The 21,215-nt window shown below is 43.0% G+C and overlaps 1 protein-coding gene across 9 annotated transcripts in view; it reads right to left on the bottom strand.

Annotated features, from left to right (window-relative positions):
* Positions 1-1,022: 1,022 nt before the first annotated feature.
* The window catches only part of PRDM10 (PR/SET domain 10), a 44,900-nt gene continuing 24,707 nt past the window's right edge, over positions 1,023-21,215 (bottom strand). For 8 of the 9 annotated variants that reach the window (XM_080366638.1, XM_080366645.1, XM_080366643.1 and 5 more), the window contains 12 exons: positions 19,028-19,255; positions 13,411-13,758; positions 11,462-11,617; positions 10,246-10,425; positions 9,315-9,425; positions 8,038-8,238; positions 7,308-7,451; positions 6,020-6,190; positions 4,595-4,735; positions 3,768-3,936; positions 3,041-3,153; positions 1,023-1,972 (listed from right to left, as the gene is read on the bottom strand). In XM_080366638.1, coding sequence (XP_080222764.1) covers positions 1,736-1,972; positions 3,041-3,153; positions 3,768-3,936; positions 4,595-4,735; positions 6,020-6,190; positions 7,308-7,451; positions 8,038-8,238; positions 9,315-9,425; positions 10,246-10,425; positions 11,462-11,617; positions 13,411-13,758; positions 19,028-19,255 — 2,199 coding nt within the window. In that variant the 3' untranslated portion in view covers positions 1,023-1,735. The remainder of the gene's footprint in view (positions 1,973-3,040; positions 3,154-3,767; positions 3,937-4,594; positions 4,736-6,019; positions 6,191-7,307; positions 7,452-8,037; positions 8,239-9,314; positions 9,426-10,245; positions 10,426-11,461; positions 11,618-13,410; positions 13,759-19,027; positions 19,256-21,215) is intronic. The other variant, XM_080366644.1, reaches the window with a different exon arrangement.

The raw sequence follows: 21,215 nt of genomic DNA, 5'->3' as shown, positions 1-21,215 counted from the left end.
CCTGCAAGGAACCAGACCTCATCTTGTCCCATCTGAGTGTGAAGTTCCCTCATGACTAAGAGGTTTAACTCCGTAAGGCCTGATACCGCAACCTCTAAACACCTGTAGTGCTTACTCACAGGGGTAATCTGCTCCTAAATCTGTGGGAGTACTTATGCCAGAGTCCCGCGTTCACACTCTGTGCGGCACAAGAGAAAAAGAATAAAGAAAACACCCCAAACCTCTCTCTGTCTCAAGGGCCATTAAGAGAAAACATCCTTCTTTGCCTTTGTTTTATAAATAAACGTGTTCTATTATGCACAGACATTCTGGGGTGACTTCTCCGGCAGCGAGTGGGGGTTTAGATGTACACAGGATATCCCAGCAGGAGTCAGTAGAGTTGTGGTCATATTCTTGCAAATACCAAAACATGTTAAATAACCAACCAACCAGACCTGTTAAGGAGGATTATGTAAGAAAAGCCCAAATTACACTGCCTGAAAAGATAAAACCACCTCTTTCCCTTTCTCCTGGTCCCTAAAACTAACGTGAATTCTGTACACAGACCAGGTCTACCAAAGCAGGCAACCCTCACAGATGGCTGTGTCCCATGAATAGTGGTCCACTAGCACGTTTCTTGTATGTTTCCTGAGTCCAGGGCTGGTCACTTTATGGAACTGTCCGAGGGAGTTACAATGCATTGTTAACAAGGTTATTTGGAAAAAATCAAAAGTAATCAACTCTCCCATCATCCAGTCTTTGAGGGGAAAAATACATCCACTATGAGGTGGCAATGGAGATAACTACCCTGCCTCTTCAGAGGTGTGCTCCTGTGCCTTCATTTTCTCCCAGCACAACTACCTCTAGGTCACAGCAGAATCTGCGATGCAGGCTAAGCCGAGCCTTTTCCATCTACAGGCAAAAAGGCAATTTTCCCTGCAAATACTGGAGGAGAAAAAGAGATAATAGTGGCTCCATACTACCCTTATGTGCTGCTATGATTTCAATCTGTTTGTTCCAAACAACACGTGTTTAAGACTGCACTTTTTCTTTCTGGAATTGCTTGATAAAGTAGGGCAGGGCAGACAGCATGTAAACAGTTCTCGAGGGCTGGAAAAATAATAATTTAATGGACTGCTTCAGCACATCTTCACAGCTTCATCGTTATATCCATCCTCACACATGTACGCAAGGAGCCACCGCTTTGCTGCTGCTGCTCTTGTTCTCCAGGCAGTCTGCTCACACTGAGCTGGTATATTCCCTTTCACCTTGACTGCTGAAACAAAGACACAGGAAGCAGTTCGGCCATATTCCGGCAATTTACATGATTTCCTCCTGTTTAACGGCTCCTATTAAAAATATACATACACCATAACCTGCCAGTTAGCCTTCAGTTAGGCAAGCTTTTTCCCATAAAATTGAAATAAGTAGTTGTTTACTGGAGACACTTCCAAAAAGGAAAAATAAGGGTCAGCAGACATGCCAAAAATAAAGTCCAGAGCAAGCAGAGGTTTCACTTCTCCTCTTGTCCTTTTTGTTACAAGCTGCAAAAAATAGCATCCCAGAAGGATTTTGAGGGTACTCCTTCACGGTCGCTGGGGACTTAAACCCTCTTTAAAGCATTAACAAGAGCTCCAAGATTTTAGTTGAAGTTAAGTGAGCGTATACTTTAAAACATATTGAGCCCCAGGACACCCATATATCTGGGCTTTCAGGGGAGGTGACAAGTACAAGCAAGTGACGCCGCAAGGCTTCTTCATTCATGTTCTGCTGAGAAAGTTCTTGGTTTAGTGATGTGCACTTCGCTGCTGCCGTTCCCGTTGGTGGTTGTAGTGATGATGTACTGGGTGGTTTGCTGCTGACCGCTCGTTTGCGGCTCCAGGCTATCCGTGTGGGCCGGTGGCTGGGAAACGCCGACCTGTACCTCGCTGGAGAGCGAAGAATTCTGTTTGACATCCAGATCAGGCTGACCTTCAGATATCACATAGTGAGTCTGTGCAGGGAATATAAAAAAAGGTAATAATAGTTGCATCTTCTGTAACTTTTCTGCTCTAATAGTCTGTTGCTGTGCTGGAAGACATTCTGGTACGAACAAGGAACTTTGAAATCAAGTTGGATTTCACTTAAATGTATTTGAGAGCAACATGACCCTTGTCCTTTGTTTCCAAGTACGCTGGACTACTTTGCATTTGGTTAATTTATGAATGGTTAAAAATAGTTACATAAGTAAGCCATCACTACAAATTAAAATAGCAATTTTTAATACAACTATTCGCAAAGTTTTTTCTATTTTCCATGTGTTCTAGCAGAAGCTGCGTTTCCAGTGTCCAATACCAACACAGTACAGTGGCCTGCCTTCTCGTGCCAGCTTGCTTACAAAGTCAAATAGCAGTAACTCTTCCTATTTAGTAATCCTACAGATAAAAGCAAGCTATCAAAATGTTTCCAGAAGCTGTTCTGAAATTTGGTGTAATGGACACAGCTTAGTCATAAGTATTTTTGAGACTAATCAGTACCACTACATCCTACCTTGTCCTACAAATGTGATTAAGCAAACGCTTTTAAACTTCAAGGATTCATACATACGAGGGCCAGACAGCGTGGGCCTTGTAAATAGCTAGATGCAGAAAACTATTTACTGTCACCACATAACAGAATATCATGCTATTTCAGAAAAAATACTAAACAAAACCGTCTTTTCCTTGAAGCTCTAGAGATTATTTCTTGCCTTTTGTAACCTGAAGTTTACGACATGACTAGGTTTGACTAGTAGCACTTTTCTCCTTAGCTTATGACACAACACATCATGTAATTTCTTTGCTGTTCTGCCTACAGATTCTGCCCAGCACGGGACTCGCTACCACTGTTATGGAAAGCCAGTGCCCTTTCGGACTATACAGTATGGAGCTCTTTAGGTACACTGTTATTCTTTAACTCTGTGCCCCAGCCATTATTTTGGCATTCCTTTAACCTCCAAACTGAAAACTTTAAACCCAATACATTATTCTGGATGAAAAAAAAAACCCAAACAAACCCTAAAGGCAATGATTGTTTTCCTTACCTGAGTAACTGCTTTCACTTGTCCTGTGTTGACAGTGGTGACTGGTGTACCTACAGCGGTCTCTGTGATCACGTACTGGCCTTGGGGAATGGTCATCATCTGAATCTCAGATGCTAAAAAAAAAATGAAAATTGCATAATCAAGGCCTTCAGTCAATCTCAAAGGCCACCTTGAAAGACAGTCTTCTATCAGTATAATTTCAAGCCTGAAACTGTGGCTGTTGAATAGGAATTCCGGTATTGTAAAGCCTCCTAAAATTCAGGCCTCAACAGAGTTATGCCAGCTAACATCAGATGCATATGTGGCAATTCATGCCTAGACAACATATCCTGTTCTCACCCAAGAAATCACAGAACTATCATCCAGAGCCACACAGACATGAGAAGTCATTTCATGTCACCCTCATCTGTACACTTCTTTCAAGCATCCACCCAAATTTGAACAAGCTGCGTCAAACACATGGATTCTTGCTGAATGCAAGTTCCTTGGAATAAAGGAGCCCAGTCTACCTGCCCAAACCACGTATCAAATCATTATGGCCCTACAACAGAAAACCTAGTGCAACTATTTTCTTTGTCTGAAACTATATTCTTAGATCTCTATGGATGTTAATCACAAAGTTTAATGAGCTCTGACAACACTACCCCATTCGGTAGCTGGAGAAACGGAGCACATACTAGTCCCACACACCAGTCAGACTACTAGTGAGAGCTCCAGTGACACTTACAGTAGCTCCGAAATGAGTTCCATGTGCTGGGAAGATAAGTGTGCTGGACCGAAGATCCTTGCTGCTGCTGGAGGGCTTGGTTTGGTGTCGATGTGGTTGTCTGTATCTGTGACGGGCTGAGTTCCTGCTGAGATTGTTGTGAGGAGGGACTCAAAGGCTGACCCCCAACCTAGGCAAAAAAAAAAAAAAAAAAAAAAAAAAAAAAAGAAGAGAGAGGTATAAGCATTCTCAGCATACTAAGCACGTCTGTACTGCTACAGACATATACTTATTATCGGAAAACACGAGGGTGGGTTCTACAGCATATCTAGCACAAGAACTGCAAAGCTCTCCTCCTTTTTCCCCAATTTGCTTCAGAGCAGAAATCAGGAAACTGAAATAGAGACATTGCTTGCCAAAGGTTACATAGCGAGTCTGTGGCAGAGAGCTGAGATGAGAGGCTAAATGCTCACAACAGCATGAAAAGCTGAACTCAAATATTTAAGGAATGCCAGCTTCCATTTATATCTTTCAACTGGCTAATTTTATTTAAGCTGCAGATTTTTCTGTTCCCAGCCATTCACCTTGTATACGCTGTTAGGAAAAAACAAAACAAAAAAAAACCACACAAAAAACCCAGACAAAAACACAGCAAAAGACTCCTAAACATCCTAGGAACCTCTAGGACCTACACAATGATCTCAGATATGTTCATGTGAGAGTCATTTCATGTATGGTCCTTTAAATGACATAGGCTATTGCACCACTACATTTGCACCAGCAAATGTAATAGGCAAGCTGAGCAGCCTGGTAGGGAAAACGTTTCCTGTGAGAGGAGAGTGAAATACCTGCGTTGATGACTGAGCCGCTGGCGATTGCTCTGTGACCTGGATGTGCTGCACCTGGATAGCATGTTGGGTGTATGTCTGGGGGTCATGAAGCTGCCCAACATCCACTGTGGAGTGCTGGGACTGGTGAGGTGAGGTAGCCTGGAAAAGTCAAGAAAAATTAAAATAAATCAAAGCAGAGATTTATACTTCAAATTCTTTGCAGAAGCAGTCACGTAAACCTTTTCTGCAATGCAAGGTCTGGAACAATGAGGTATGAGCCTAAGTGAGACCATGGAACACTCCTGTTCAAGCCTGCATTTAACTTCTTTGCGCTCCTCGGAGACAAAGAAGTACACTTAATAAACGTAATGGCCCCAAGATGGTTACATCTCAGTGATACCAAGTGGAAAGGACTTGCTGAAGGTCATACAAGGTGTCTGTGGCAGCAGCTGGACTCAAATCAAAGGGTCTGAGAACCAGGAGTAGCGTCAGCCACTGGACTACCCTTGTTTGTAAGTATCTTTCTATAAAATGTATACATACTTGAGATCTGCCTATCCAGTACTGTAGTATGGCATTGCTCAAAAAAGCCTTTAATCTGCAAAACTGAGCACTTGTTTTGACACAGAGCTTTTTGAGCCACCTGCTAATGGTTCCAATTGGAGTAATCTAATTGCAAGTCTCAGATCTTGATAAAATTCGTTTTAGCTGCAGGAACTGGTACTCATGCTCTTGTATCACTAGAACAGCCGCATTCGATATTAACTGGGGCCGCTGTTCAGCCCTTTATTAGCCACGTTCATAACCTGATTTGTAATGACGGGCCAAAGAGAACACGGAATTTCTGATTCAAATACAGACACATGGTAGTTTCAGTCTCACCCAGTGGATAATAGATTTGAAGGCTATGGCAGTTTCTTACAGCTGCCTGAGTTATTTTCCTCAGCTCAGTTACTCTAGTTACACTCTTTATTTTTAGGAGGCTGTTGAGCATCATAGAGAATGACTATTCTAATAGATGATATGAAAGGAAAAAGCAAGTGTTTACATACTTCCAAATTTTGGCTCTGGCTCACTGAGAACAAGGAAGTACAAATTAGTCTTCCATTGCAAAAGCAGATCACCCACTGACCCACTTTTTCAGTTGCTGGAAAACCTTCCCAGAGCAGACTCAGGCATGGGTGCCTAGATGGGTAGAACTAAGTTAAGACTGCATCAGTATGTCTCCAGCAAGCTGACCAAGACTGGCAGGACTATTTAGGCCCAGTACACAATGCTTACAATGGTAACCTTTTGCATTATCCATCAGTTTATCTGCAAAAAGTCTGCACCACTTCTTATAACTGCTCCTTAAGAAACTTCCGTGCACTACTGCCCCAGGGAAGCAGAGGCTTGATATGGAGGTGGTCAAAAGCACATCCCATCCCCCAGCAGGCTACTCACCTGGGCCACTTGAACAACCTGCAGCTGTATGTGCTGAGGCTGCTGCAAGCCTGTGGTGGACTGAGACACAGGGATGTACTGGATTCGCTGGTAGTCTCCCTGGGGAGTTCGATAGTCTGTTGTGAGGGTCTGGGATATCTCTGTCATTGCCTGTGTCAGTAAATCTGTTGTCTGAGCAGGTAGAGAGAGATACAGAACCATCATCACATATTGTCTACTGGATTGAATACTTTTGCAGGGCTGTCGTTCTTTCATCACACTGAATCTACGCTTACACCATTGGGCCTAGTCATTATTTACAAGAGCTTAATGTGTACAGAAAATGGGGACATAAGCAATCACCCAGGATCATCCACTAGAATCGCTCTCTTCGGTCTAAACGCTAATCAGAACCATTAAGGGCTAACTTAACATACCATAATAAAAAAAATTATTTTATTCTTCTGACCTAACAGTATTCTGTTAGGGAGCAAAGATCCTGCATTTGTAGAGCTGACTTCGTTTCCAAGTCAGCAAGTGCTTCTCTGACGTATTCTGCCTTTCCTCCTCACCTGCCAGGATGATACTTTTTTTGACAACTGTATTTCTAAAGTCTGTGAAGACATTTAGCACCTAACTAATAAGGTTTATGAAGCCAACAGCATCCTGGTTGAACCTGCCCATTTTTGAGCAAAACAGTCTTTTACCCAGTTACAGTCTTGAAATAGGAAGGTTTAAACTGTGGTCAACAGGATTTTTAAAACTGTGCAGCATTCATTCCAGCACGGCTAAAGGACACAAAACTGATTTTCTTGTCTCAGCTTTTGCTTCTGTAGCTGCTGATGTACTAACAGTGGAGAGATCATCCACTGGAGGTTCATATCACTTGCTACTGAACTGTCCGAAGGTTAGTTTGACCCAGTCCCCGGCCACTGTTAAAACATGTCCTTCTTGATCCCAAGAACTGCAAGGCACCTCAGAACACTCCCAAAAATCCAGGAGATGTTTATTCCTGAGATAATTAGGCATGTGTGAAAGGCACATGTGGAGTCAGTAGCATACGGGTCTGAATGAAGGGAATGGAGTACAGAAAAAGAGACTTATCCTTAGAGCTCCAGAAATAAATACATAATTCCTGGCAGAGCAAAACTAATACACAGACTCAATAATGGAAGTGATCTCAAATAATGTTCTAACACACGCTTTAAAACTACATCTGCCAAATAAACACTAAGGCTACTATACCAAAGGGCTTCTGTTCTGTTTGGTTCCCTCCAGTGGCCTGACCTACTGTGTCCCCAGTCCTTACCACAACAGTCTCTCCGGTAGTGCTGTCGGTGGTGAGAACAGCAGGAGTGGAACTGATGACAGCTGTTGCCAGCGGAGCATGTATTGTGTTAGGGAGCTGAGCAAACTCCGGGTGCTTCTTGCGAATGTGTTGTACCATCTTCGTCTACAGAGAGATGCAGAAAGGTGTTAGATGGTCAGTAACTCCGCTCTGGGCCAACTGAAATCAAACAGCCCTGGGGACTGCAGCTTTTCGGTTTCCCTCAGTAAGGCAGCATTAAGATTCACACTATGGGATGCTCTGTCAACAAGAGGAAAACAAGAATCACGAAGTTGCTGCTGACTAGAGCTCTCCAATACCAAAATGTTGCCCCAAACAGCACAGCCCATAAGCTTTTCTTCCCAGCGCAACCAAATATTTTGGGGACCTTTTCCAGAGATCACCTTTTCTGCATTTTGTTTCCCTACTCCTCTCCCTCACAACTGTCAACGAGCAGTTCCCAAGCCTTTCTGTTTGTGACTGCACTCGGATAATGTTTTCATTTCTTCTTTCAAACTCATGCTCTCTATCTGGGGAATCTTTTTGCCATAAAAAAAGCAGGCCGCTCCTATATTGTCAGCATGCAGCAAGAAACCAGCACTCTGACTCAGAATAAAAGAGCTCTGCTTGCAGACCAACAGATGACAGACCGCAGTGGAAGAGCATCACCAGGGAGAGGCTGCCTTTTGCGGTTATGAAACAAGCCCTGTACCTTACTGCTGTACTGCTTGGAACAGTGAGGACAGCAGACCGGAGGGGTGGCTATGGTGCCTGTCAGCTGGGTGTGGGTGCTCAGCATGGGATCTGGCTCTCCCGGGCCTGCAGGGCGCAGTTTCCGGATACTTGGAGGTAGCTCAGCACCAGGATGGTTCTTCAGGATGTGTGCTTTGCGTTTACTGGCACTCTTGTACACCTGCAGGGTAAAGACTTTCAATGAAAACTGTGTAATCCTGATGTCTGCACAGAAAACAGCTACCAGTTATCTTTACCTGGAAGGTCTGCACTTTGCTTTAGACAATACACTTAGTTAAATCCCCACACAATTACAGTGTAACGCATGAATATACATACAGCTTCCAGTGTTTAATCAGCCTGTAAAAGCAACTCCTCGTGTAGCATACAGAAGCCATTTGAGAACATGTTGTATGCCACAACAAAACATCAAAGCAGGATAGGAAGGTAAAAGGAAAAGCCTTTTTGCCTGATACTTGAAGGTCAAATGTCAGAGAAGCCACTGATCATCATGTCATAAGGGTTGATGCCTCCACTCTCACACAAAGCAAACCATTTTAATAGCCTTCAGTGGTCAACATATTTTAAAATTCTTTTTAGGCACATTAACAAATTAATATTCTGTAACACAAATTAAAACCACCGATTTTTTTTCTCCCCTTTAAACAAAAGGAAGGGGGCATCACAGAGGGATGTACTGAGGATAAGGACAGTCAAAATACACTCCCTGGTAAATAAAGGCCCACATGCATAAACAGCAAAGGCCAGGGAATAAGAACAGGAACCCAGAAGCAATGCAGAGGAAGCTTCAGGCTCCACTGAACACTGGGAATTACTGGCATGCGACTAAGTAAGCAGCTTAAAATAAAAGGGGATAGAGACTCTAACTTTTAGACGTGACACAAACCAGAAGAAATTAGTGTTGAGGAATTACAGGCAGCTAGGATACTGAGGCCTGGGTTGCAAAAAGCAATACAGGACTAAGGGTGAGTGACTGCTTGCTGGACCACAGTATTTAAGTTTTCCAACTCCAATGACAGCAGAAAAGGAGAACCGCAGTTTTCAATTAGTGTTCAGCTGCCTTATGTGCATTTCATCTTCGATTTTTTTGGACAGTATTGCAGAAACATTGCTGGCAAGCACCTCAAAAAAAAAAAAAGAGCTACAAACCCTGCCAGATGTTTCTATGCAGAGACAAATTAGCTGCACACAGGTCTAGGACTGAGCTACCCTCCAAGCGGTGACTTTCTTCCATACCTTATCACAGTACTGACAGAAGTAATCTCTGTTGGGTTTGATGATGGGCAATGTGAGCTCTGGCACCTCTTCTATTTTCATGTCTGGATGTCTCTTTGATAAATGATTCACCTTAGGAGAAAAAAAAAACCACCAAAGAACAAGACAGCATATTATAGCTGGAAGCCAAAGCAATTGCTGCTTCTCCTAGTCATGGATAACAGCCAAACCAAAACTGTAACGATGCTAGCCAGCAGCACCGGAAGCATTTGCTGCTGCAAGGGTTATTGCGCATTCGCAGCCTGCTGCTGAAGGTAAACACGATCTTGTTGTATCTCATTTACAGTTTCTCTAATCCAAACAAGGTGGGAAAGGGTAAAATAGCTTTCCAGAATTCTCTTACAGCTGAGAGCAAGGTAACATAAAGGGCTTCTGCTTGGGGAGGCCTTGGCGAGCTGAGATCACAACCTTCACAAATTATTTGCAAATAAGATCTCTTGCCGCCCAACATCCTTTTATACAGCAGCACTTACAGGGCATGGCCAGGAGAGGCCCCTCAAGAAGGGGAAGAAACAAATTAGGAAAATCAGGAACACTGAGGCCGTAAGGCTGAACCAGGCAATACATTAATCTCATGTTCTGTTAAACGCATTACACGTCAATCAGCATTACTTAGTGTTGAAATATGGTAGGGACAACCAGACATACAGAGGCAATGAAACACGCCAAGGTGCATGTTTGCTGAAGAGGTAAGACACCCAGTTGTTGGTTTTGTTTTTTTTAAAAAAAAAAAAAAAAAAGAAAAAAAATGTACCATCTCAACTCAGCTATAAACCCACTCAGTTCCACAGCATCCTTGTGTTCTGACCATTGGAATTCCATCTTCACTCCTTAACTATTTATCAAAATTGAGTACAGAAGTCGTAAGAGAAGCTGGAGCACAGACACTCACCAACATCCCCCTGCGGCGGAAACCCATCATACAGAGTCGGCACTTAAACATGAAGCTTTCATAGTCAGTGGAAGCTATCCGAGGCTTGAACGTTTTTGAGCGGCTGATTCGATCAGCTTTCTTGGCCTCCCTCTCTGGATTGTGCATCCTCTGCATGTGCTCTCGCAGTTTGTCCTTCCTCTAGGGAAGGAGCAATCGGGGAGAAAAATATCAGCACCACTTAACTGCCGTACTACCTGTTACAAGGGAGAGCCACAGCGCAAGTTGTTCAGATCTCTCGACAGCTTTTCCTCTCCAGTGCTGCCGTGAGATACAGTTGCATGCTCAGGGTTAGATAGTTCAGCAGGAACCCTTCAGGCTTAGGTCTATCCTTCAAACCAAGCTGAGGTTGCTCAGCCACAAAAGCAGGAGCCAGACTAATGCTAATCCAGCAGCATCCGTAAGAACAAACCCCTCTGCTCTGGCTCTTCTTTGATTTTATCTAAAATATTAGTGCTCAGCTCTGTACGGCTGGAAACTTGCATCAAATCACACTCTTGACCAAGGACCACTTCATGTCCTACAACAGTACAGAACCTACTGCCCGCATGCAATCCAGCCTCTCTGGACACACGCTGTCTTTGAATGTGCTTCTTCACCCAAAAGTACCCAGTCCCTCAGTATCCATGACAAGGAGCAGCCTGCCGCCACCATGGTTTACCTGGCTCACAATCTGCTCCATCTGTTCTGGTGGGATCTGGGAAAGGCATCTGGATGTCATGTGCTGACAAGATGGATGCCATGGACACAGTGGCATTAATCAGTATTAATCAGTGGATTAATAATATTCACCCAGGAATATTATTAATCCACTGATACCGACAGGAAGTTTTCTTAACTGATAGAGGCAATGCAACCCAAGCACCTGGCAACTGAGCCGTATAACGACCCAGTTCTAATGAGCAGACAGAAACTCTCTTTGCTATTAAATTATTAGAAGTAAGATCTGACAGATGAGACACCCTGTTACAACAGAGCATGCTGGAGTGGATCTCGCCCCTTGTTCACCAGAAATGAATGTTGTTACACACAACAACACAGCACATGCTAGACTTGCCTGCAAAGCTGCCCATTAGTTTCTTCCACCTTTGAGAACTTGAGCCTATCTACTTGAAAGAGGGTAAAGAATGGTGTTCTCTACCTGTATCAGGAACAATCTGGCCAAGAGTCTTCTTACCTTGAACTGCTTGCCACACGTGGAGCACAGGAAGTCTTTGCGGTCCGAGTGTCGCAACATATGGAGTCGTAGCTTGTCAGGACGACAGAAAGCCTTGTCACATTCTGTACACTGGTAAATCTTCTCTGAATGGAAACTGCGTACGTGTTTCTTGACCTAGAATTGCAGATCATAGAAAAATGGAATTTATTCAAAAGAGAGGAGTGTGTGGCAGAACACTCTAGGAAACTCTTAGCAAAAAGGAAAGAGAAAGAATGGAAAAAGGTTCTAGGAGTTCTCTAATCTGCTTTGGTTTACAAAGTATTTTACCAGAACAGTTGATATCTTGGCAATAGTTTCTGTACAACTATAACATCTTTATTATGCATCTGGATGGTCGATTTCATTTCCTCAGGACTGACTCTTGAAGGCGTCAGCTATTGCACAGTTGGGCACTTAATGGGCAGCAAAAGTCCACGATGTACCAGTTTTACTGAATCATCCTCGAGTTCACACGTTCATCAGAGGTTCATTATCTTTACTTCGTTTGTAAGAAATCTAAAATGCATGGACTAATTCTTTTCAATCAGAAAGAATGAGCTTGCAATTACAATTGGCAGGAAAAAAAAAAAGTCTTAGACAGAAAAGCATTTGCATGCCATTACTGCATGGCAATTACTTTTGCATACTTTGGGACTATCCTTGACCTCTGCAAACATCTAGTGAGGGTTCCGCTCCCCCCATCCCCCCCACCCCCGCACCAATAAAATAACTAATGAGGTTTGACAGTTGAAATCTAAGCACTACTGAAGAAATGGATCTCTAATTAAATCTTTACCTTTATCTTCTAGTACTGATCATACACAGAAGAACGTGCTACCTTAATCTGTTCCACATAAAAGTATTTAAACAGGCAGCAATCTATGGTGACTAGACTTAATTATTCACATAGCACCAAATGAAAAAAGTCATCTTTGAATTACAAAATAGAGCTGAATAGCTGGAAAAAAGCCATGGGATCATCTTCTGACTTTATCAGTTTCACAGGAAATTTCTGAATCCTCAACATTCTTCCTTGTTCAACACTTACAGAAGATAAAGGTTTGTTGCCAGGATTTATATTAGTAAATCACTTTTCCCCATCCTTTCCTCTTTAGCCTATTGGATAGTCTATCAGTTCCTATTACTTGACTTTTCAATTTAGGTCAGGCAGCTCAGCAAGATGTATCAACCTCTTTGGCCCTATGAAGGACACAGAATTTCTGCACGGTACGTCTCAGGTTTTTCTTACTGAACATCAAAATACAATGCTTAAGTTCTATTAATCTTCTCCAACGGCTCTGCATGCTGCACAAAGTAGTTACATTACTCTCTACTCTGGTGCAACCTCTCCTTAGCAATGTGCAGGGGAGAAGGAGAATGAAGTACCCAGCTGAAGCCCAGGGGGAAAGTCAAGCAACAGAGTATCCTGATCTGTTCTGGCATTTCTACAAGGTGTTCAAATGAATTATCCTGACAAAAACAGTCAAGGGACTAAAGATGTAAACCCAATTTTTTTTCTTATTCAGAGTTTTAGTGACAAAGGACAAGGTGTATTCAAGTACAAATTGCACACAGCAAAAGACAATTCCTTTTTGTGCCATGGATCTGTACCAACCCAAAGCAGTTGGAATCTCTGTTTTAGGCATTTTTGGGGGAGTAAGGGACCACCCTCCCACAGTACAGTACTTAAGGCCAGACTGAAGTAACACATCTGATGATTTAAGTGGAAAGAGCACTTCAGTGGCATAAGACAACATCTAGCAGTGCTTGGTCACTCTTCCTTTTTAATTTGACTGACATTGGACCCCTTTATCTTGTGAGAATGAACTGACATGCAGCATTACACAAGGGCAGTACTGAAAAATGTGTAAACAGAGTGCTTGCGAGAGACCCAAAAGGCAGCGCTTCAAATCAGTACAGCATCTCACCTGGATAAAATCTGGAAAGCGTTTTTTGCAGGTAGGGCAGGTGAAATAGCCATCACTGACATGGATGGCCACATGGTCTTTAAGCAGATCCAAGCGGTCAAAAGACTCGGGACAGAAAATGCAGGAGTAAGTTTTCTGGTCCATGTGGAACTTCATGTGGGTCTCAAGGGCGCTGCTGTTGATGAAGCCCTTGTTGCAGATGTCACAAGTCAAAGGGCAGTTCCCTTCCCGTCCATGAAACCGCAAGTGCTGATCCAGTTTGTCCTTTTCACGGAAGGCCTTCCCACACTGGAGGCATTTGAATGGACGAAAGGATTTCCTTATGAACAGGTGCTGCAGAGCTGCATTCTGAAAAAGAATTGAAGAAACCATTAGCTTATATTATTAAGTACAGATTGCACACCCAAATATTTTCAAGATTAAATATACCAGATGATTGGTGAACTTAAACTTCAAAAAATGCTCGTGCATTATAGATGCTGCCTCCATATTACAGAAGGGGAGGCAGAAGTTAAGGGACGTACCTGCAGTTACAGACTGAGTTAGGAGAACGCAGTGGAGGAGTTTCCTCTCCAGTCCCTGCTTTCTGCCAATTTAGCTAACTTTTGTCTTTGGTATGGCATTTTTCTGTAAAATAAAACTAAGTCCTCTCTGAAGTACAGCCCTAGGCCTGAGAAAAGCTGCAATTCCAGCCGATTGCTGGGGATCAGGTCACAAGTTCAGCCACCTTACAAAGGAATGGCGAGCTAGTGCCCTGTCTTTCACTCAAGAGCAGGGCTTTATGAAATTCCACAGCCCTTTACAAAATCAGCCTCTGCACCAAAAATCACCACAGAGATGTGCAGCAGTGGTTTAGCATTGCCTGCAAACTTCTGATAGAACATACATTCAAGAGATGCTGGCTTAAGCCTTTTCGTCATTATCAAAAAGAAGTAATAGTTTCGAAACATTACAGCAGGGGCAGAATGGCAGGTTTAGAAACAACAGGTAAGAACTTGTGAGCAATTTGCCTCTCTTTGCCATGTAGCATATATCATGTGCAAGAGCCTGAAAATAAAGAAATAAAGATGACAGACACACACTGGTGCTAAATCAGGAGGAACTCTGATAGGTTCTGTTGTCCACTCAGAGGGCAGTTGATTATACATGGTCAAACTTCCAATTGCTTTTCCTGGTATTGCAAGAAACTTTAAGAATATTGTGAATTGAGCATAACACATGTTGTGCAAATATTAATTTTAAAATTTAACATACTGGGCTGCTCTTCCCTGTTTTCCTTCACTCCTACTGCGCACAATTGTGCTCAGCCCCTAGCTCTTGTTACAGAAAAGGTAGACTGAGGGGAAAGCACACACCAAAACATTTCGCAATTATTGCCTCTTCCCTTTCCCGCCTTCAGATAAATGATGTAGAGCCCTCCAAGTCCCGATACCAGCACTGTCTGCTGGAGGAACAAATGCTGTTGGACACGATGCCTGTAGAAACAGGTAACAAGCCCTGCACCTGCATTTCAATACTGGATGAGAACTTCGATGTAGTATAGCTGCAAAGCTGGAAGACAGTCATGTCCCTGCATGTGTGAACTTCCACCACACACATCACTCATACTGTACTCAAAGTACACTGCAATACTGCTATTTCTCTGCAAGAAGTCTAAGGAGTGTTTACTCTCCTCCAAAATAAGACCTGTACACTGTCGTTTATTGTGGTCTTCTCTTTTCAGATGTTACAGACAGGATCTACATCATAGTAGTGAGAGAAATAGCGCTAGAACACTGCTGGCACCTATGCTTACACACGTTCAATATTACATACTTCTCCACAAGATGCGTTCAAGGCTTCTGAAAACACATTTCCCTGGTTTCCTCTCTCCTTTTCTTGTGGGAATGTCTGGGCTGACATTTGCTGTGTCCCTTAAGTGCGTGCCAACAGCTGACACTGAGAAAATCAAGTTAGGAGCTCTTCTGCTGGAATGAGGGAACAGCTTGGGAATACTGCAAAATGCTGCACTAGAGATTAAGTTAGCAAACCTGAACGATCTTTTTCACTGTCTGAACTGCAGAGGGAAACCTATACTTTCCTTCCAAGAAAGGGAACGTGAGAGCAACCTTTTGCTCTTTAAAAAATGCTAACAGTTTAATACAGGAGCCCCAAAGGAGCCCTCCCATGAATTATCATCATCTCCATTCTCCATTTTACAAGCGGAGACAATGGGAAATACACAGATCTGCTGTAAGTCACACCGTGAGCTGGAAAGATAGATGTGTGCTCTGTAAAGATTAATGTGTTTCTTCGAGTCAGAAATACATAATTTTCCCTTTACCTACAGGGATATGCTAACAAACCAAAGAGTTGACGAGATGCACTTCAAGTTCTTAATTCCACTATTCCTGTACTTTGCTATCGGATCACGGGTGCCTTACCAGTGACCTGACTGGTAAGATAGCAGGCCAGACCTCTACACCATGTAAATCAACACAGCTCCATTGCTATCTCAAAGGCTGCAGAAGGGTGAAATGTTTTATGGCTCTTGGGTTAGATATCAACCATAAACACAGAAAAAGAGAACTAAGTGTTGTCTCATTAACTGATAACATTGACACAGTGCAAAGAATTGCGCAAACAAATCCTCCAAAATTTTAAGATGGATATTATAGTATTTAAACTATAGCAGTACAGTTTACTCCTATAATATTCACCTTAAATTTGCAGTCAGTATGAAAAGAACTAGAAGAATGCAAACTGTTATCATATAACACTTAGTTCTGGGCATCGGTCGCTTGAAGAACAAATGTGACAAGTTACGATGCAGGGTCAATCAGGAAACACTAAACAGAAGTTGGACAAAACAACATGGAAGGCAATGTCGTACGTACCATTTGATTAGATACAGCAAAAACCCAACGAAACAAAAAAAGCAAACCAAACCTACCTGCAGCTCCAGCTGAGCAGGCAGCATTGAGGGAGAGAAAAATACTTAGGTTATGCAATGGACTTTAAAACAGAAGCCTTGACTTCTGCAGTAGTCACGCTTCTGCCGATCACTACGAGGGCCAGCTCTTCCAGCTAAGAGTTTACTCTTTACTTAGGCAAAACTCCTGAGATTTTTGCCTCAGGAAACACTAAGCAGATCTTCAAGGTTTACCCTGTAGTTAATAACTGCCCAAGGGGAGTTAAAGGGCAAAGATAAAAACCACAGATAATGTTGAAGGTGTTTTGTGACCTTTCATGTTTTCTTAGAGTTGATTAATAATGATGTAATGCATACTGCAGAGCCACAGTGAGAACGAAATGCTTTTAGCAGAAGGGAATAATTAGGGCAGGATGACAACAGGGCAAGGATTAGAAGAGTTAAAAAGTTCAGGAGTAGGGATTTTTTTTAACCTCATCTTACTGTTTGTACTCTTTGTTATACAACCAGCTGCATTTCTTTCAGCACGAAGGAAGTGACTGTGCTTTCCAAATCATACTCCTATCCCTGCCAGTTTCTGGGATCAGCGCATCAACACTCTGGACACTGCCCAGAACCGACTTAAAAACAAATATTCATTTTGGCTGTGGACCACAACATTCCTCTAGTTTGTTACACGAGAATCTTGAAGGGTGAGTGTCACTTTTCAACTCTGGGGACATAACTGCCCTATTTAAGGTCTGATCTCCAAAGAAAACCCCACAGGCTCTAAAGCAGAGGCTGAAAAATGAAATGATCCTATAAGGACTTGAACCCTGGGGCACCCGAGATCAGTGCTTCCAGACAGAGTGAAAGCACTCAGAGCATCACTGCTTTAGACCTCAGAAAAGTTGAAGCAATTTGCAAAGAATTGCTGTTGTTGAAAATCAAACCCTATATGAGTAATAAGGAAGAACTAGAGCTACACAGGTCTCCAGATCACAATCAGGAGTCAAGACTTTCTACCTGTTCTTTGGAAGTGAATGATGTACTTATGCATCTTAAAATCAAATGCTTGCCTGCTTACGATATTAAGTGCATGTCATTATAAAAAAGTGTGAATAGTTGAGTTGAATGAGCACTCACAGGGTGCTATAGAGCTTGCCGTGATTTTTCAGTGCTTAAAAAATAATGCTTGCTAGTTTAACTCTTATCTCAAGTTCTCATTGCTCACAGTCTGATGCAATACGGAAAGGTGCTACACAACCATCCATCTGCCATTCTGCCAGTGCTCCATCTGGAAACATCTCCAGGACTCTGCCTGAATGCGAGCTGCCAGATGTATGGGAAGTTAGGGAGACTTGAAGGTACAAACACATCACCAAGGACTAAATCACTACTGCACTCCTCTTAGTTGTCATCCATTTGTAATGACTTTTCAGGGAACAGACGCAAAATAACATGACAAAAAGTAACTTCAGAATTTCTGTCCCCTTCTTCCCACATTTACTGTTTAAGATAACCCTGGGTTGGCATCTTGCCTTCAAAAGTTCAGGGAAACAGGCAACATTTTCTCTTCCCATCGTACCCAGGCCTCAACTTTCCACCAAGGAAGTTGTGGCATACTGTAAGCAGTGAACACCCGTGTTCTCCACTACCAAAACCTCAGCATCTGCCTTTGCACTTTCTTACCCACCCTTCAATACATTCAGTAAAAATCCTCCTAGATTTTAACATATGAAAAATCAAATTACTGGTAGAAACTCGTCATTCAGAGGGCACAAGCATTTTATATGGTTAATTCTGCAGCCTTAATGTGCCCGAGCCAAACTCTTCCTTCAAGATATGCCACTGCATTTATGAGGTAACACTGGTCTCGCATATATATTGCTATAAACCGTGAGCAAAATTTGGCTCAACGCCTTCCTATATGGAACAGTTACTCAACTCTTTCCTAATCCTTTCTCATCCCCTATAAATGAAGTCTTACCCCAATTGCAGCTGTTCCTTTCTGTAATCAAAATTTTACACATGGAAGAAAGAGAAAAAGATTTTAAGCTAAATAAACCAATCTCACAGTTACACGGCTTGAAGGATTATTTGCTTGAATCATTTCCCTCCCACACACAGTAGAGAAAAAAAACAGCTCACCCAATTGACACAAAGCTCAGGCTCAAAGTGTTTGCTGTTGGTACACAAAGCTCTTAGCACAGGTTTTAATCTCACAAAGACAGGTTTTTCTACCCCAAGAAAGGACTTTATCACTAAATATCATCATCATTATAGTGGATCTAAACAGAGGTCGTGGTTCCTCTTTGGCAACTATTTGCAAGAAAAGAGTTCTGGGAGACACAGATGGTGCTGTGAACAAGTCATTAGTCTGTGCCACAGTACCATGATTCAGCCGGCTGTTTGAAGCACTCCTGCTTGCCAGCTTGGTTGGACTGTGTTTCTATTAAAGAATTACTGTGCTGGAACTGAAACAGCTCCAATTGGTGACCAGTTCTCACTAGCATCTCATGAGATACTAGTTCTTTACATAAGATTTGTCTTCCTCTCACTGCACAGAAAATTGCTAGGAATGAGACACTTTACACAGGATTTGGAAATGGATACGACGGCGAGAGAAAGAGACCAGCTGGTCCTGGCAGGCAGGTCCGGCATTCTCTCGATTACAGCAAATGGAGAGGGTGAGAGAAGACATGATCCGCTGTCCTCTTTGCTTACCCTGATACGCTTTGCTCGCCTCATGTCATCTGCTGTCATGGTGCTCTGCGTAGGCACCGTGCTCTCATCGTGCTGCGGCTGGATTTGTAGCGGGTGGTTTTCTGACTGCTGCTCCAGTGCCGACTGCGTCTCTGATGGCACTGGAGTCTGTTCCTGCTGCTCCAACCCATTCAGTGCGGTTTGTCCGGCCTCATCAAACTGCCCCTTGCTGGAAAAATGCAGCAAGTCCTGAAATCGCAAATCATACAACCAGTGATTATTCCCCCCACCCACTGAAAAATGCTTTGATAATACTCAGCAGACAACAAGATTTCTACATTTTTCAATCACAAGCTATATAAACAAGACGTGTCTACACTAACGCTTTCCTACTGCATTCCATTGATGCTCTAAGCAGATCACCTGCACCTACAGCAACAACATTCAGATTGCCAGGGAGGAAGTGCTGCAAGGCAGGGAACTCTCCTGGCCGTTATTATTGTCTGATCAGACACAAGACAATCAAAACGACCCTGATGGGAACAGCCAAGCAAGTTCTTCTGCACTCATGACTGTTACTGCTTTAACCAAAGATGATGTAGGCTGACCTGTGAGAAATAGTACAACCAAATCGACTAGCACAGACCAGGGAAAGCAGAGAATTTCTGTCTCATTGAAACTGTTGTCACTTTGAAACATTATCATGTATTGTTATGCAGTGTCTCCCCCTCTCTGACAAACTAGCTGGAGTGCTGAACTGGAGAGTGACAAACGAGATGATTATGCTGTGCACTGTGCATTTTGCTACCCAGCTTCCAAGCTCTGCATACTCTCATCTACCCAGCTGCATACATCACTTATATTTATCACAGAGAGCTGTTTTCCTCCTTTTTTGCATTAGCATAAAAGAAAAAGGGAGGGTGCTGGGAGCACGAAGCACATGCCAAACATCTACATTCTTTCCATATAAGTTCCAATAACTCCTCTGGGATGGAAACCTCTCTTACTACAAGCAAAAAAACCACAAACCCACAGATCTTTACTTGACATCGCTTAATGCAACTCATGAAACTTAAAAGCACAAGCTAGGAAACAGAGCACCAAAAGTATATCAGCTCAAGGCTGGTACTGTCAAAGCACAAAAGCAGGTGTGGGAGAAGAAAACCAGGGAGGTGCCAGAAGGAGCGCAGCTGTTATAAACACTGAACGCTCACCAGAGAGAGACACTTAGTAGAGCAATATACCAGCCAAATGTCCAGTCCCGGCCTAGGTGGCAAGTTTCCATGCTTGCTGACGTTAAACAGTGCTCACAGCATCCCGAGTCTCATGTTCTCAGGCAGATGAACTCATGCCTAGTCATTAGCGAGGCGGGCAGACCTCCAAAGGCTCGGGACAGAACCACAGCCCTGCTCAACTGTATGGATGCACGCGAACCAGCCCTGGGCCTTGGTCCAAGCTGGCAGGATGGGCACCACCTCCAGTCCAGAGGCCATTCAGACACATTAGCACAGGACTGCGCCCAGTAAGCCCTGTTTCCAAACTCTTAACTCCAGAGAGACAGCGTTATGCTTACTCCTCTAAATGGAGCTGGCTCGTATCACATCAGCTTGCAAAGAGGGCGATCTCGCAACTGTCTGCACTTAATGTCACATTTAGGGCAATCCTGCAGGCCCAGAAACAAGCATTCATAGGCAACATATACATTCCTCCCTCTGAGTCAGCACTGAACCACGACCCAGTGAGATGCCAGACGAAAATTACCACTCCAGATATCAGCTTTCAGCTAAGCCATAAAATAGAGCCACTGATCCCTTCTGACACCTTTCCTAAAAGGACTTGGTGGTAACCTATGTGTCATCAGCATCAGAGGGAATTTAGCATTCTACTTAAGCGCATCATAGTAGGTCCCTACAGAGTACAAGCAAAACAACATTCTGCAGTATGCCTACAGGAGGCCCTTTTGTTAATATTAAAATATCATAAAGAATCATAGCTCAAACTGATTTAATTCCACCAGCAACAGTTATAAGAGCAGGCTCTGACCTCACGCTCCAGAAAGGACAAATACGAACCTAAATTCCCATTACAGTTTTACTGTCTAAATTACTTTTGTGATGCTGTTAAACTGCCGCAATAACCTATCTCCCTGCTAAGTGCTTTGGGATGAAAGTTGCTGTAGAAATGCAAGTGATTTTAAAGTTTTTATAAA

The sequence above is a fragment of the Falco punctatus genome, assembly GCF_963210335.1.
Source record: "Falco punctatus genome assembly, chromosome: 16".
In the NCBI taxonomy this organism is placed as follows: domain Eukaryota; kingdom Metazoa; phylum Chordata; class Aves; order Falconiformes; family Falconidae; genus Falco; species Falco punctatus.
This window is presented reverse-complemented; position numbering and strand designations above follow the sequence as displayed.